The sequence below is a fragment of the Tupaia chinensis genome, unplaced genomic scaffold, assembly GCF_000334495.1.
Source record: "Tupaia chinensis unplaced genomic scaffold, TupChi_1.0 Scaffold000244_1, whole genome shotgun sequence".
Classification (NCBI taxonomy): Eukaryota; Metazoa; Chordata; class Mammalia; order Scandentia; family Tupaiidae; genus Tupaia; species Tupaia belangeri.
The window spans coordinates 571815-589817 of NW_006159722.1; the positions used below are offsets into that span (position 1 = coordinate 571815).

The 18003-nt window shown below is 34.4% G+C and overlaps 1 protein-coding gene and 1 non-coding gene across 2 annotated transcripts in view; one reads left to right on the forward strand and one right to left on the reverse strand.

The window, feature by feature from the left end:
• Positions 1-18003, forward strand: part of ASCC3 (activating signal cointegrator 1 complex subunit 3) — a 402674-nt gene that overhangs the window by 149999 nt on the left and 234672 nt on the right. Inside the window, 3 exon segments of the mRNA XM_006148783.2 lie at positions 1-123; positions 3754-3930; positions 6439-6510. The exon segment at positions 1-123 is cut by the window's left edge and continues 54 nt beyond it. Of these exon segments, the coding sequence (XP_006148845.1) occupies positions 1-123; positions 3754-3930; positions 6439-6510 (372 nt within the window).
• LOC114007851 (U6 spliceosomal RNA) lies at positions 9995-10101 on the reverse strand. Its single transcript, XR_003549435.1, has one exon. It is a non-coding gene; the product is annotated as a U6 spliceosomal RNA (small nuclear RNA).

Below are 18003 nucleotides of genomic sequence, written 5' to 3' on the forward strand. Positions count from 1 at the left end.
AAGAGTGTTGGGGATGTAGCTCTTTCTCAAATTGTAAAGCTCCTTATTCTTGATGAAGTTCATCTGCTACATGAAGATAGAGGGCCAGTGTTAGAAAGCATAGTCGCACGTACTTTACGGCAGGTAAGAGGAGCTCTTAAATTTAAAATATGGCATTCAAAGCATATTGTAACATGCATAGTTCATAAGAATAAAGGTAATTTTAGTGTGGAGAAACCTTTAGCCATTTCATTTTCATAGTAAAAGTTCCTGTCTTTCTTCCAAATCTTATTTTATTGGAATCTCTTTCATCAAAAGAAATACAGGAAACTTTCATTTTAAACCATAATTGCAAAGCTAAATATAATATTACCTGAGCTGAATTAAAATGAATAGATGTTCTTCCTTAGACTCTACTCTTTCACACACTCTGTATCTGGTATTTACATCCAGGCATTAATGGGACAAAGAAATGTGGTATTATCTGTTGAAGATAATTTTATAGTTTTTATCAGCTGGACTACGGAGAGATGTTCATATGTTGAAATGTTCACTTTGTAAGCTAAATAATGTGATTGAATGTATAAAAGAAAATGAAATTTAAAAATGTTTAAAAAGATGTAATAGAACATGGGATAATGGGAGCATATTATTGTTTTGATCCACTTGTCTGTGACCCCAAAGTAAGAACAGGATTTACGTTTTTTTAATAGGTACAAGGAAAAATGATTGCTTCCTGTACCTAATCTTAATTGATACTTTTCAAAGGAAACACATACATGTTTTCTCTAGTTTGGGACATTTTTGGTTATTCTCAAATAGTCCAATCCAGAATTGGAAATTTACCAATGTCGGGAGTCTTATGAAGTTTTTTGTCAGCCTTTATACTCATGAAGGAAACAGATACTATATCAGATAGAAATATTAACATATTTTTAAATACTCGTATTAAAATTTTTCAGTAGATTGTACAAATATAGAAAATATGTGAATACCAGTTTTTTAGCCTAATCAAGAATGCTAAATTTCATTTCCCATTTATTACTGTCTCTTATTACTTTTCTCTTGTCTTTATTTTCTTTATGACAGAGCCAAGACTCCATGACTAATTAATCAATAACCTTAACTTACTTAACTTCTAAGTATATGGAAAAATTACAACCTCTAGCCAAACTACTAACCAGTAGTTGCAAAGATTATGCTTTAAAGTAGGCTAATGTCGGTGCACGTGCACAGACTGGGGTGCTTACTATGCATTCATGAACTTGAAACTCACCTGGCTTCTTGGGATTACCCTGAAACTTCTAAACAGCTTTTCTTCTTTTTCCCTAAAGTAACTATTTCCAAGCTTCACCAGTCCCTTCTGTCACGCTTTGTCACTTCATTTTTCCATAACACTACTTTTTACTGCATGGAAATAGTCATCCATGCTTGAATTCCCCTACTTTTCAACTATTCCCCTTCCATCTCTTTTTTTTTTTTTTGGAGAGGTTTTTGCTATAGGGCGCATAAGCTCGCCTGAAATAGAGAGACAGAGAGACAGAAAGTGAAAAGTCACCCCCCTGCCGGGGGGATGGCCACGCTGTAATCCCTTCTACTCCATTCTCCTCTCGAGATCTTGGGCACGCATGCACATGTGCCCAGCATGAGTTTAAGCCACTGGGCCCGGGATTCGGCTACGTGGGAGTTCAGCGACATAGCCGTTATGCTACCTGCTGGTCCCCCCACCACCTTCCTTTCTTAACCTAGAAAAAACTTCTCCCTTCTCTACCATAGCATACTCATCATTACATCCCCTAATGTTTTTTTTAGCAGTTCCTTCTCTCTTTGCCTTGGACCTTTCTTTACATTCTATAAGTTGCTCATTCTTCTTTTTAAGCACCTTTTTTTCTCCCATGAGAGAGAGAAGCAGAGTTAATAGCGTCTTGCATTGCCGTCAGTCCCTCCTCCCATCCAGCAACACACAAACACTCCCACCAGCCTTTCTAGCCGGCCAGGATTACAGGCACTGGAACCTGGCATGTACAGGTCAACTGGGGAGCATATTACTGCTGAATCACCAAGCTAGCCTATGTCACCCCCTCTCTCCTATGTCTGTAATTTCTCTTTCTTAGCCTAAAGGAACTGCAATGTACCTTTCATCTTTACCTTTAAAAACTCCCTTAAACATATCCCTTTCTAATAACTTGTCCCTAATATAATTCTTCTTTACTTGTTGTTTGTTATCTTAAGAAAAATGTTCAAATTTTTAAATGGATATTAAAAACTATTAAAGTTTTGATCTCTCTCATCTTAACTTCTGCACACCCATCAACTCTCACAGTTTCCAGCCAGAAAAACCTGTTTGCTTTTCCCCTACTTCCTTGTCAGTACCATTAAGTGTCTTTTCAGAGGCGAAACTGATCTTACTTGAGGCAGAATGTATTGGTTCGGAGGTGATTGTAAATGTAAAATTCTGTAATGCCTGCATTCTGTATCCCTCCACACATCTATTGATTCACAATCTACTATTCTTTTGAATCTGTCAAATGCCTCTTCTGTGAAGTGGTGCTGGTTCCCCAGTCAAATGAACAGCATCTTCTCTTAATGCCCTCTTCACTCACTTTGTACATTTTAGCACGTATCATAGCTTTCCTTACAATTTCACACAATTTTCTATAATTCTGTATTCATACGTATCTCTTACTAGATCTTAATCTTTACAGAAGGGTGTATGTGGCTCTTTCCATATTTCCAAAGTTTTAGTGCAGTGCTCAAAATTATTTTTATTTAAAAAATTAAAGGTCTTGCTTGTTTATCTCCTGTGATTACCATATGTTTCCAGTAGATGGCAGTGTTTCGCATTATACCTTCAACATTTGTAAGTAATGCACAAGCACCATAGGAAACAATTCCAATGCAGTATAGATCTGTTCAGCATCTGAACTTGCATAGTCATACTAGGGACTAAATTTGCAACACATTTGCCATGATTGGGAGAAATTTGGAAAAGATAAAAATTTTATAAATCCCCAATCCTTTATATTTAACCATGTTGAATAAATTTACTTTCAGTGAGTGGGGAGATTTTGTCTGTACTTAGGTTATAAATGAAAACATCATAAAAATTGAATGCTTATTTTTTGGGCTAAGGATAAAGAGAAAACTTCAAAATACTCTTATTTTATTAGGTCATCAGGAATGTCATGATGTACTTTTTTGTGATTTTCTATTCAAGAATGCATCATGACTTTCCCCACAACCCAAAAGTTTTCAAAAATAAAACTTTTTAGGTGAATATGTATAGTGTATGTATAGTATATAGCTATTTAATATAAATTCCATTGGTTTGTTTTTAGTTTATTTATTTCTTCCATGAAAGAGTAAAGCAGAGAGAGCGAAAGAGACAGAAAGACAGGCGCTCCCAGCAGGGTCTTCATATATCCGATCCTGCTTTCAGCCAGCACAGATGATGTCATGCTCAGGGAGGTCTTGGAACATTGAGCTCAGGACTTTTCCATGTGGATCCAGTTACATTACTACTGAACCACTGCCTGGTGTCACATTTTTAATCATAATGGGTGCAGAGCTCTATTGTATATCTATTTAATGAAGTCTGTGAATTATTGCCTGTAAACTCTTATATGGGACCCTCAATTGACCTCGGAACTCATCTCCATGGGCAATTCTTAGAAGGATCTTATTATTTGGACACCTGACAATTTTACTTAGTTAAATTACTTTAAATAACCTATATTTAATTAAATTCATCTCTAATTAAAATAACCTGTATAGGTTGAATCTACACAGAGCATGATAAGGATTCTTGGATTATCTGCAACCTTACCTAACTACCTCGATGTGGCTACATTTTTACATGTTAATCCCTATATTGGACTTTTCTACTTTGATGGCCGTTTTCGACCAGTACCTCTTGGACAAACATTTTTAGGGATTAAAAGTGCAAATAAGGTAAATACTCATTGTTATAATACTCTCATTTTCTAAAATAGTTATGTTAATGTATTATTGAATACTTGTTTGATATTAGATAAAGACAATTTTAAAAGCATTACAAATGTAATATCCCAGACAAAATCAAGCACACTTCCTCAGCTCTTTGTAATGGAAGGAGTCTTCCTCCAGGAAGTTGCTTGCAATAGTTTGCATTTCTATTTTCCATGTATATTTTGTAATTTCAGCTGTTAAATGTCTCAAAAGTTATTTTGGTATGATTGAAGGGCCTTGTGAAATACCACATATGCAATTAAAAATAATTTCATGGCAGCGATCATCAAGGGAAGTGTTCTATTTAAGTTATTATGTTTATATTAATTAGGTATGTAAATGGCATATCTGAAATTCTGTACAGTGCTTCTTTAAAAAGTTTTATGTCATTTTATGTCATTCATTCAAGTGCCATTGCACTATTAGGGTGCTTTTTGTAGACTTGTTTTATAATATGAAGGGAACCATGTTTAAAATGTAAATATTTATCATTTTTGTCAGCCTTTTCATGTGGAAGAAATTGTTCTAGAAAAATATTCACAGGCAGGCCATTTGATTTTTTTAACTAAAAGAACTCTAGATATGTGTTACTATATCAACTTTGGCCTTTAATGTACTGCCTTGCTTTTTGCCTAAAAACAATTTTTTTGGTAAAATTGGGCTATTTTTACTTACAGTATGATAAAATTTCAGCTATAATAGAACTTTATAATAGAAATATTAGAAGTGTCTGCTACTAACTTAACATGCTGTAACTGCATTGTATAAAAGTAAGATATCTATGGAATTATAAGGAACCATTTTAGATTTATGACCAAAAGCATAGTTTATGATATGGTGATAGTTATGATTAACGCATTTTGACCTTCATTAAGAATTTCAAGTGTGGGAACCAGCAGTTAGCATAATGGCTATGTCGCTGGACTCCCACATAGTCGACTGCGGTTTGCGTCCCGGACCCGGTGACTTAAAACTCACTCCGGGCACGTGTGCATGTGTGCCCAAGATCCCAAGAGGAGAATGGAGGAGAAGGGATTGCGGCGTGGCCATCCCCCTGGGGGGGGGTGATTTCTCGCTTTCTGTCTCTATGTCTCTTTCTGTCTGTCTGGCGAGCACATGCACCCTATAGCGAAAAACCTCTCCAAAAAAAAAAAAAAAAAAATTCAGGTGTATTTCAGTATTACTTTCTGCTTAGTTTTTTTTCTTCAGTCATGTCTTACAGACATTTGATTATTTGATTCATTTTAATGTATCATTAGGATAGATAAAAAACTATCTCTGTATAGATTTAGATTGTTTTCCTCTTTATAATTTAAATGATAGCAGAGATACAAAGAGAAGAAAATTGTTTCACATGCTCATCAGCTAACTTAAACCTGATTTCCTTTCTACTTTATTATACAAATGGGTAAATCACTTAAAGCTAATTAAATTCAATGTATTTTTTACAGCAGTATTTTACTATTATAATCATGAAAGGAATGATATTAGATAATAAACTATTATAATTATTTTGAAGGTTCAGAAATTTGACAAAATTGAAAAATATTTACGTATATAATGTAAATAGTAAACTATATGTTTGTTATAGATATATAAATAAGTTATGTTTAATAAGCTTTTGGCTTATTAAAATATATTAGTTTTACAGTTAGTAGAAATATGCAGTTGTTAACCATTAAGCATTTCCCCAGAGTAGTGTCTAATATGCTTATAACAGTTATTAATTTGTTATTCTTTAAAAAAAAGAAATCCTTGTAGGTTTCTGAGTTTCATTCAGAAACTCATGATTCAGTTACTATGAAAAAAAAAAATATGGGGAAGCAGTGTGAGTGTTACATAATGGCTTTGGACAAAACTTGAACCATGGTCTATCATGTGGGAGTCCATTACGTCATCTGTTGGTCCCAAGACAATGTCTTTTAAAAGCTTAGTGCCGTTAAGTAGTTAGTACTCTTGGGATCAGCAGTTGGCGTAATGTCTATGTCACTGGACTCACATGTAGTCGATCGTGGTTCAAATCCTGGAACCCAGTGGCTTACACTCGTGCCAGGTGCGTGTGCGTGTGTGCCCAAGATCCTGAGAAGAGAATGAAGAAGGGATTGTGGCGTGGCCATCCTTCCTTGGTGGGGAAGTGATTTCTTGCTGTCTGTCTCTCTGTCTCTGTCTTTCTTGTGAGCGCACACGCCCTGTAACAAAAACCTCTTCAAAAAACAATTAATTAATTAATTAATTAAAATAAATTTTAAAAAAAAGTACTCCCAAACTATCGTCTAAGCTGTTTTGTTTTTTCATTGTATTCTTTTTGTTTTTACTTAATGGCTTGTTATATGTCAGATATTTAGATTGTGTCTGTTGCTTTTGTGCTCTAGTTAATCTGAAAATTTTAAAATGTATTATACTTAGTCAAGTTTTATTTATAAAGTTTATAATTGCTTTATTTGATATTTTTCATATTTTGAAAATTTTAAGATGCAGCAATTGAATAACATGGATGAAGTATGTTATGAAAGTGTTTTGAAGCAAGTAAAGGCTGGACACCAGGTAACTTAATTGACTTAAATCTGATTTTAAGAGTGCTTAATGATAAAAGTTATTAATTTTTAGACTCTCCAGTTAAGAAAATTTTTCTTGAATTCTGAGATAATGATTCAGAGATTTTATTTCTTAATGCCTGATTTTGCCCAATGGATAACCATGAAAATCATAAAAAATATTTATTGAAAATATTATTCCAAAATTAACTGGTCATGCTATTTTGTTTGCCATTTTTAGTGATGATTTAAAAGAAAGGGTTTTTATTTTTTACATTTCTGTTTCTTTTTAAAAACACACCCTTTTCTCACACATCAAAATCTTAATTTGTATATTTTAACATAATGTAAAAATGTTAAACTTTATATTATTTTTACTACTTTCATGCAGTAGGATCAGTTTAAATGTAACACATATAATAAAGTTTTGTGTTTTGTGGTATTTAGAAATTAAGATGTCTCATTTTTAAACTCTCCATATTCAAATAGTCAAGATTGTTAAAGAAAAAAGTATAATTATTGTTTATATAAAAATTCATTATCAAGACCAGCAGATGGCAAAATGGTTACATTGCTGGACTCCCAGGTAGTTGATCATGGTTCAAGTCCTGGACCCGGCAACTTAAAACTCACCACAGAACAGTGTTCATGCGTACCCAAGATCCCAAGGAGAATGGAGGAGAAGAGATTGTGTCATGGCCATCCCCCTGGGCGGTGATTTCTCACTCTCTGTTTCTTTGGTGAGTGCCTGTGCCCTATAGCATAACTCTCTCCAAAATAAACAAAGAAATAAGAAATAAACCAGTCATCCAATTGTTTATGTTCTTGGGATAACTTTATTTTATTATGGGATTTTTTTTCTATAATATTAATCTTTTATGACATATGAAGTATTTTTCAATACTTCAGGTTTTGGTTTTTTTGAGTTTTTTGTTTGTTTTGTTTTGTTTTTCTTTTGAAGGCTTTTGCCATAGAATACAGGTGCTCACTAGACAGAGACAAAAAGACAGTGAAAGAGAAAGTGAGAAATCACCCCCTGAAGGGATGGCTGTCATATAATCCCTTCTCCTTCGTTCTCCTCCTGAGATTTTGGGCACATACACACACACACTCTTGGCATGATTTTCAAGCTGCCAGGACCGAGACTCAAACCATGGTCAGCCATGCAGGAGTCTATCGTCTTAACCACCATGGCACCACCTGCTGGCCCCATGTATTTTTCTTATAAATACAGCATTTCTCCATGACACAATTTCCTTGCCTTAGGGTCCCTACTGGAACTACAGGAATATGCCACCGTGCCTTTGTGGTTGTTTTAAGACAAGATCTCACAGTGTTGCTCAGTCCAGCCTTGAGTATATGATCTTCACCTCTTCTGTCACTGGGATTAGAGGCATTCAGCACTGCATCCAACCACAGAAATTGAATCTAGCCCTTCTTTTTTCCATCCCTTGGAGCATTGAATCTTAGCAGTACATCTCACTATGTCTGGGTCCCCTTTGTTTTTAAAATAATTTAAAATGATAATGGAGTCCTTTTTCCCAGACTGAGTTTAGTTTGCAGTCCCAATATGTAAAATATATCAAAGGTGAATTGAACTCGAATGCCTGGAACACTACTTGTTGAGCATCTTTGAGGCATTTTGTCCCTTTTTTTTGAGAGGTTTTTGCTAGGGCGCATGTGCTCACCAGAAAGACAGAAAGATCCCCAGGGGGGATGGCCACGCCGCAGTCCCTTCTCCTCCATTCTCTTCTCGGGATCTTGGGCACACATGCACATGCGCCTGGCGTGAGTTTAAGCCACTGGGTCCGGGACTGGAACAGCGGTTGACTACATGGGAGTCCAGTGACATAGACATTACGCCAGCTGCTGGTCTCCAGTCCCTTTTTAAGAAGCAGTTTAAAATCATATTTTTAACTAATTTCAAGAGAATGTACTTGGTTTTAAGAATAACTTTAAAAGAAAAGAAATTAGGCTTATTTATAATATATACTAATAGTGGTAATAGTAATAATAATAATAATAGTTAACCTTTCCTAATTATTAGGATATACTTCAAACTGATATAATTATCTTAAATTTGTTATCACGTTGAATTCTCTCAGCAGCCTATAAGCCAGGTATTGTTTTTCTCACTTGGTAGATAAAGAAAATAAGGTTCTATGCAAAATAAAATAACATGTTTAGGTCATTCTACTTGTGTGCTTTCAAATCCAGTATATGTGAGCACAGAGTCTTGCTAACCATTGTGTCATATCACTTTTTTTTGCATTTGTTTTATATTAACGTCCTTCTTTGATCCTTAGTTGAAATCTGTTTTATAGTTACATTATCTGTCATTTTACAAATAAAGTATTCAAAAAATTAATATTCTTTCTTTAAAGCAAAAAAAAATTACCATTCTGTGTCAGAAGCCTGAAAAATTTTTCTATAAAGGTTAGGGCAGTAAATATTTAAGGCTTTGTAGGCCTTTTGTTCTCTGTGGCAGCTACTCAACTCAGCTGCTGTAGCGTAAAAGCAAGCATGGACAAAATATAAATAAATGGACATAGCTGCATGCCAATAAAATTTCACTTACAAAACTTAAAGCCAGCTCATTTACTTGTAAGTTCTTGTTTGCTCATTCTGTTCTAGATTGTATCATGAAATTTATTTGTAGTGAATGTCTGACGATCCCAAAATGGACTCTAGAGAAACTTTTGAAAGTATTTCATAGAAGGTCTTAAAAGAAAGAAATGTCCTGCATGGCAGCCCTTCTTGCAAAAAGAGTACTATAAATTCAATGTAATTAGCTAGATGGTATCACCATATACATTTATTTGCAACATATATATTATAGAAGATAGAAACTGGGCCAGCAGGCACATGATGGTTAAGGCACTAGACTCCCACATGGCCAAACATGGTTCAAGTCCCAGATCTAGTGGCTTGCTTTCTCACTTTCTCTCTCTCTCTCTCTCTCTCTCTCTCTCTCTCTCTCTCTCTCTCAGGAGTGCACGACCCTATGACAAATTATAAAGAAATAATAACAATAATAAAAATTTTAAAAGAAGATAGAAACTATATTGTTAGCTAAGGAATGTACCTGTGTAGTCTATAAACACTTATTTGTGGATGCTATATCAGAATGATTCAGTATATATTTAAGTATTTTATCCATTTATCCTTTTTAAAAATATATTCATTTTATAGATCAGTTTTATTTTTTTAAAAATTGAGTGCTTTACAAATTTGTGTGTTGGGACCAGCAGTTAGCATAATGGCTATGTTGCTGAACTCCCATGTAGTTGACCACGGTTCACGTCCCGGACCCGGTGGCTTAAAACTCACAGCGGGCGCATGTGTGTGCATGCCCAAGATCCCGAGAGGAGAATGAAGGAGAAGGGATTGTGGCGTGGACATCCCCCCAGGGGGTGATTTCTCGCTTTCTGTCTCTCTGTCTCTCTCTGTCTGGTGAGCGCACGCGCCCTATAGCAAAAACCTCTCCAAAAAAAAAAGAAAGAAAAAAAAAAACAAATTTGTGTGTCATCCTTGTGCAGGGGCCATGTTAATTGTCTCTGTATTGTTCCAATTTTAGTATATATGCCGCAGAAGCAAGCATGAGCAGTTTCATCTTTATAGCAAAAATGGGTGGAAAGTTGGGTGTTTATATACCCCTTGTCATTGCATAAGCACAGATTCCCGTTATCAACATTCTGCGCCACCCTTACTATGGGTGAACCTACATTAATGTAAATATTACCCAAAGGCCGTAGTTTACATTAGGAATAACTCTTGGTATTGTTCTTTCCATGGGTTTTGACAAACATATGATGGCGTGTGTCTGCCGTTACAGTGTAATACAGAAGAGTATCTTTGTCCTAAAATATCTCTGTGCTTAACTTATTCCCCTTGACAACCACTAATCTTTTTCATGTCCCCATAGTTTTGCTTTTTTCTAGAATATCATATAGTTTGAATCACATAGTATGTAGCCTTTTGAGGTTAGCTTCTTCTGGTAAATAATAAGTAAGTTACTCTATGTCATTTTACACGTTGATAGGTCTTTTTCTTTGAGAGGTTTTTGCTATAGGGCTTAATACACTCGCCAGAAAGAGAGACAGAAAGCGAGAAATCACACCCCAGGGAGGATGGTCACACCACAGTCCCTTCTCCTCCATTCTCCTCTTGGGATCTTTGGCACACACGCACAAGCACCCAGCGTGAGTTTAAGCTACAGGATTCAGGACTCGAACCGTGGCCGACTATATGAGAGTCCAGTGACATAGCCATTACGCCAGCTGCTGGTCCCAAAGTCAATTTTTCTTTTAGTACTGGAAAATATTCCATTGTCTGGATGTACCATAGTTTATCCATGTACCTAATAAAGGACATGTTAGTTGCATCCAAGCTTGACAACTATAAATGAAGCTACTAAAAACATCTTTGTTTTTGTTAGGCCATAAGTTTTCAGCTCATTTGAGTAAATACCAAGAAGTGTGATTATTTGATTATATTAGTAAAAGTATGTTTAGGTTGTAAAAAACCACCAAACTGTCTTTCAGAGTATTAAATAACTATGCTGTTTTTCATTTTCACCAGCAAGTGTTTTAGAGTTCCCATTTGTCCACATCCTCACCACCATTTTGGCCATTCTCATAGGTTTGTGGTGGTATCTCATTGTTTACTTAATGTGCATTTTCCTAATGACATGTAATGTGGAGCATTTTTTTAATTTGCTGGTTTGTCCTATGTCTCTTCTTTGGTAAGGTCTCTTTCCATATATTAGGTTATCCAGGAAGTCATGAGGTATTTTTCTATGTTTTTCTATGCAAAACTATATAGAAATACTGGGTCCTGATGACCCAGTATTTTACCATTTTTAAGTCAGTTATTCATTTTCTAATTGTTGTGCTTAAGAGTTCTTCCTTTATTTTGTTTAACAGCTTTTTATCTATCTTTTATAAATATTTTCTCCCAGCTGTGACTTCTCATTCTCTTAAGAACATGTTTCACAGAACAGAACTTTTTAAATTTAATGAAGTCTAGCTTAGCAATTATTTTATTCATAGGTCACTTTGGTGTTATATATAAAGCTCATTGCCATGTCCAAGGTCACCTAGAATTTTCCTATGTTATCCTCTAAAAGTTTTATAGTCTCAAGTTTTACATTTGAGTCAGTGATCCATCTTTAATTCATTTTTGTGAGAGGTATAAAATTTAGATTTTTTTTTTTTCCTCTCATGGGGATATCCAGTTGTTCCAGCACCATTTGTCAAAAGTCTCTCTTCAGTCATTGCTTCTTTGTCAAAAATCAGTTGAGTGATTTATGTGGGTCTATCAGGGGAGCTCTGTTCTGTTTCATTGGTTTATTTGGTATTCTTTTGCCAGAACCACAGTGCCTTATTTACTACTGCTTTATGGTAAATCTTGAAGGTAGTGTCAGTCCTTTGACTTTGTCCTCTTTCACTTCTGTGTTGGCTATTCTGGATCTTCGTCTAATTTTGATCTGCAGGTTAATAACATTTTACATGAGAATTTTTAATTGTGATGGAATTTCTTCCATCACAAAAGAATCTTTTCTAGTTTATGATAGACGTCATTATAAAAAAAGTTCTGTAAAAGGTGTTTTTTATTTTCTCTTTTTAAGTAATGAAAATCAAAATATAAATATTTTACTATGGATCATGTAAAAGATAATTTATCTTTTGACTCTAGTCAGGAAAATACCTGTCTTTCTTAACAGTAACTTTTATAATTGAATTACCTTGTAAGTATTATGAAAAAATGTTAAGAAGGCACTACGAAGCCACTACTAAGCCACTACTCTAACTTGTTGCCCATAGTATTAAAGAAATTAAAGTGTCATTATTCTCTCTCACAGCTAGCACTTAATGACCAGATAAGTAGACACTTGCTACCTTACTATGGAACATCAGAATAAATCACTTTTTTTCAGGATAAATCACTTTTATAGAGTAAAAAAAAAGTTGTTGCAAAACATTTTGTAGTGAGAGTGATGAATATATATATATATGTGTGTGTGTGTGTGTATAAACATGCATGTAAACACAAATGGTTGTAAGTTCTGACAGTATAAATAAATAGCTTAATACAAACAATGCTGTTGGCAATACTACAACTGGATACTGAGACCTTAAAAACTGTAAGTCACTCATCTTTTTAGGTTATAGACTTTACTATGCTGTTTATAATTGTTCTTTAAATATACACATTATCATACTCCAGGTTTATCCCCCAATAATCTTACACTTTAAAATATTCTTCAAAAAATAATGTTTAGGGGGAACCAGCAGTTAGCGTAATGGCTATGTCGCTGGACTCCCACGTAGTCGACTGTGGTTCACGTCCCGGACCCGGTGGCTTAAAACTCACGCCGGGCGCATGTGCATGCGTGCCCAAGATCCCGAGAGGAGAATGGAGGAGAAGGGATTGCAGCGTGACCATCCCCCCTGGGAGGTGATTTCTCGCTTTCTGTCTCTATGTCTCTCTCTGTCTGTCTGGCGAGCGCACGCGCCCTACAGTGAAAATCTCTCCAAAAAAAAAAATAATAATAATAATGTTTAGTTTTATCCCTAATGTTGGGTAATGTAGCAGTTCTCTCTCCTACTGTAGTTGGATAAAAAGCCAAATAAATGTTTTAATTTAACAAATTCTGATATTACTCTTGTACTGTTTCCTCTACTGTAGTGGGGGCTAGCATATTCACAGAAAAAAATCCTTACTTACAAAATACGGATGCTGTCTGGGGGCGTTTAATCATTAGGGGCAAGATCTATTATTTAACTGCCTCTTGTTTGCTCGACATGAAATCCCTGACTGCCAATTCTTGAAGAATGTGTGACTTCCCGGCTGTCGTCATCTACTGTACTTTTGTCTCATTAAAACTTCACTGTGGGTGACTGTGTGAAGTAGGATTATAGTTTGAGAGCCTACTAAGAAACTTTTGGATCTGAGATAATATCTAGATCTGTGCTCAAATCCCTTGTTCCAAAGAAGAATTAGAGCAGGATACCTATGATCTTCCGTTAGGCTGCGTGCCCTGAAAAGTGAAGTTTAGGGTTCCTGTCTCTGTTTCTGTGTTTGACTGATTAGAGCTAATGTTTGTTTTTCATAATAAGACTTTTGAAAGGTTTGGGTAAACCTACGTATCTCCTGTACTTTTTATATTTATAAAGAGAAAAATAACAGTATTAAAATTTATTTCAGAGTTTCCTATTATTTTATCATTATACCATTATTTTTTAAATTTTTATACATTTACACTTGTGACTTATTTAAAGTTAATTTTAACTATTCGTTATAATGCATTACTAAATTATAATCATATCTATACAATAATATTCACTTACTTCCATAATGAATAAATGTTTTTCATTTTTTCTACATGTTCTTTGCAATTTTAATATATGGAAGAAAAATCATTTTATTCTGGTTCTAATTTTCAGGCACCATGTAAGTCCCTGGACTTCTAATCTTCTCCGTGCTCTGATTATTTCTTTTTATTAACATAAGAAATGAGCCTAATACTAGTTATATAGCTTTCTGAAGTCATGGAGCTACAGAAAAGTGGCACTAGGATTTAAATACAGGTCTTGGTGTTGATATAACCCATAACATCTTTAGAACCTTGCACTGTACCTTTGCCAGGAAGTTGAGCTCTTCTGTTCGTTATTGGTTTCCCCTCCATTTGTGAATGCTTTACATGTTTGCAACTTTTATTAAATATAATAATGTTTTTAACATAGTGATCATCTTTCTACCTGTTGTTCATTTTTCATGTTTAAAGATTAGCTAGGGGGTCAGCAGATGGTATGGTGGTTAGGGCACTGGACTCCCCACATGTTTGACCATGGTTTGAGTCCTGAATCTGGTGGCTTACTTTCTTATGTTCTCTCTCTCTTTCTCTCTCTTTCTGTCTCTCTCTGGTGAGCACATATGCCCTATAGCAAATTTTAAAATAATAATAAATAAAATTAAGTAAATAAGTCTTTGTTTAAAATAAATATCTAGTTATAGGTATAAGGTCTAGATTTTTATAAAATGGGCTTAGGTCACGGATGGCCATATTTTATGGTCTTGTTAACCTAACCCTATAATCTCTTTACAGATGAGTTATAACATGTTGTTGTCACAGCAGATTTACATAGGATTTTGTAAACATGCCTTTTTTTTCTGAATAGTGTTACAAATGTAGTGCTATGTAAGGTTTTGATCTGTGTGTTCTTGCCATTTTGAATTTTCTTGCACTCTTAAGGCACCTAAAACAGAGTGGTATCATACCGGTGAAATTTTTTCTTAATTGGAAACTATTAACTGTGAGCCATGATTCTAATAATACATGCATTACATATTATATTTTTCATGCTTTGGTTTGTGTATATGCTTTTGTAATTGTCAATTACAAAAACCTATTCTTGCTGAATTTTTGTTTCATGCTGTGAATCTGTGGACATTTGACCTTTGTCATTGCAATTTTAAAGTGTGATTTATATATGATTAATAAAAAAGACTAAATAAAAATATATTTTAAACAAATTTATCCCTTGGGAATACCAAACAGAAAACTGAGTGGGAAAAATAATCACTACCAATTCCACTACTCAGTGGTAGTTTCTGTTGGTTCCGGTTTTAAAATTTTATTTTATTCCCTTAATGTTCTTTTTTTTCCCCTGTGATTCCTATAGTTTCTCTAATTCAATACAGTTGTCTGTAGTGCTATAAATTCTCTAATGTATTATATTTTTGCTATGTCAAAATATAACAGAAGCACAAATAGAAATAATAACATTAAAAAGTAAATAAATGTTTCAATTAATGATGTTATAATTAAACTTTTAATCGGTGTGCTCTAAGCAATATTGTCCTTTTAAATTTTGTGTTCCAATAGGATAAGTTTCCCAAGAAAGATTGGGTTATAAGGAAGCATTGTTGGTTTAATTCCTACTATAGTATCACATGCAAAGGAACTCTTTGATAAGTATGATTTGATTGTGATGAATTGCCTTGACTCTTAATGATGTAGCATACTTAGTGAGATGAGTATGATGGAAAATATGAAATGCATCATGACTGTGGCCCACCAGTTGAAAAGTCATGTCTAGTATTGCTAGTGTTACGATACCCGGGTCGGTGCCTTCAGATTACAAGTACAAAGGCAATGGTCTCATTTACTTTTGTAGTCATCTCAGGTGAAGAACTCTTTGCAACATAATTCAAGAACAAAACACAATCTTTTAAATTTACCTGCATTGTATGTAAAACTCTGAAAAAGTTGTCAAAACCGTCAATCTTTTTTGGTATCACTCTTCCAAATGATTGCTCTGTTTAAGTCTCTTGTCTGCAACTAGATGGGCTGAGTACTCTGGTCTATCAAATCATTTAGCCTGATAAGTGGTAGCTTCTGCTGAATACCTTTGTAGTACGTTCAGCACTGAGATCTACAATGTACTATAGATACTTGGAAAGCAGGACTGTCACACATTTTGATTTGGAAGCTGAGGTAGATTTTTATTTCAATAAAGTTGGCAATCCTTGATATTTTTTCCGCCCTACAAGATCTACTACTACGTAGCATTCATTGATTATGGAGACTCATGTTTTCAGGAGCTTAGAGCCCCCTCACAGGATTGTTTTTCCCTATCTCCTCAAAGGGATACCGTCACTAAGCTATAGTATTATGCCCTCTGCTTTTGTTAGAAGGTCAACATAGAATTTCTCGGTGGAAAAGAGTTTCTGGATTTTCTTACTCATAACTGAGGTTGAAGATAATGTTACTCCAGTCACTTGGCTGTCTTGATGTAAGGTTCTGAATGGTTATTTTGAATAAGTAAATTTGTACATATCCATTCATCAGTAAATTAAAAATATATATAATTCAGCAGCCTTTTAACTTTATCTTAAAAACTGACAGCCAGATTAACTCTTCAATTACATTATCCTATCTAACTCTGATGACTAGAAATTCTGTATGTCTGTCCTAAGAGACTCTTCTATTTAAATATTTTATTGAATATTTAATAAATTCTGTGTATGTGTGTGTGTATGTATATGTGTATGTGGACAGAAATTTGCTTCTAGAATTTTGTTATGGTTAAAAATATCTGCGTATCAGTACATTGGTAAGCAGCCAACTATGTATTTGTTACACGTATTTTTCTTTGTTATTAAGGAATCATCAAGTAATTTCTGGTGGAGCTGTGTACTTAAACTTTGCTCCATTTTGTTGCCTTCTAAATATATCTTAGCAGTTAGTGTACAGAAGGATGAAATATGGAAATGAGTATTCAAGTTCAATAAAACTAATTGATTAAGAAAACAAAATTTCCCGACTATTACCTTGTTACACCCCAATCTTCAAAAACAAAAAAAAAACCTCCAGTGAATACTCTTGAGTTTGTTTTCTTGCCTTCAGCTAATGTAGTATTTGGATTTTCTCCTTGGGTTGGCTTCCCCAAGTACTTTGATTGTATCAGAATAGCAGTATACTTTTCAGATCGTTATGTATCCATTAAAAAAAAAAAAAAGATGACTCTCAGGCAGTTAACACATTTCATATTAAAAGGTAACAGTTTCCTTTGAAATACATAAATGAATTCATTTAGTTACTCCTCATTTGGATTAAATTAGAACAAATTTCATGTTCAAAAGCCATGCTGGTAATTCTCTGATCATACTAGTCCATGGATTTTAGTATACCAATCATCTAAATATGTGTGCTCATGTACTTAATAGATTTTATGTGCAGCTTTGCCTTAAACGTATTAAAAACAGTAGGAGGCAGTTGTGTTCCACTCAGGCATGTGTGATGACAGATGGAGAAAATCTTTTCATGTTGACTTTTCAACAGTCCTACTCTGCAAGACTTCAAGCTCTTCTTGGCTACTGGGAAATTAAAAGTTGGCGATTCAGCCTTTAATTTTGATCCATCTGCTCAAACTAATGAGACGTCTCATTTGTAAGCTTCGCTTTGTGTTACCAAATGCGAGTACAGCTTTATCATTTCTGTTAATAATTCCCCTCCTCCTGTGTAACTTGCAGAATGGGAAAATAATTGATGCTTAACTCTATTGAGATTTTTCTTGTTATACAAACTTTGTTACAGTGATAAGAAAAGAAATTAGAAACCTCCTCAGAGATTATGGTATATTTAGTATGTAACTTGTTCGTTTTTCATGTTGTCAAGAAAGTTACAATCCTTACTTAGTAGTTTTTTACTCAAAAGCTACCTCCAATTTCAAGGAATAAAAGACTTTGCAGTATTAAAGACAAAGTCTTATTCAACCTTGGATTAATGCTAAATATCAGCCTTTATTTAGATGAAAATTTATAGATGTATGTCTATTTATTTATTTATTCATATGTATGTCTTTCTTTAGATGTATGTCTTTTTGTCTTTTTTCTCATTGATTATAATTAGTAGACAGTTCTTTTTCTAATGAGTCATCTTCAAAAACTCCCTAATACAGAAGGTTACCAGTTTGAGTCAGGAGACCTCCCTAAG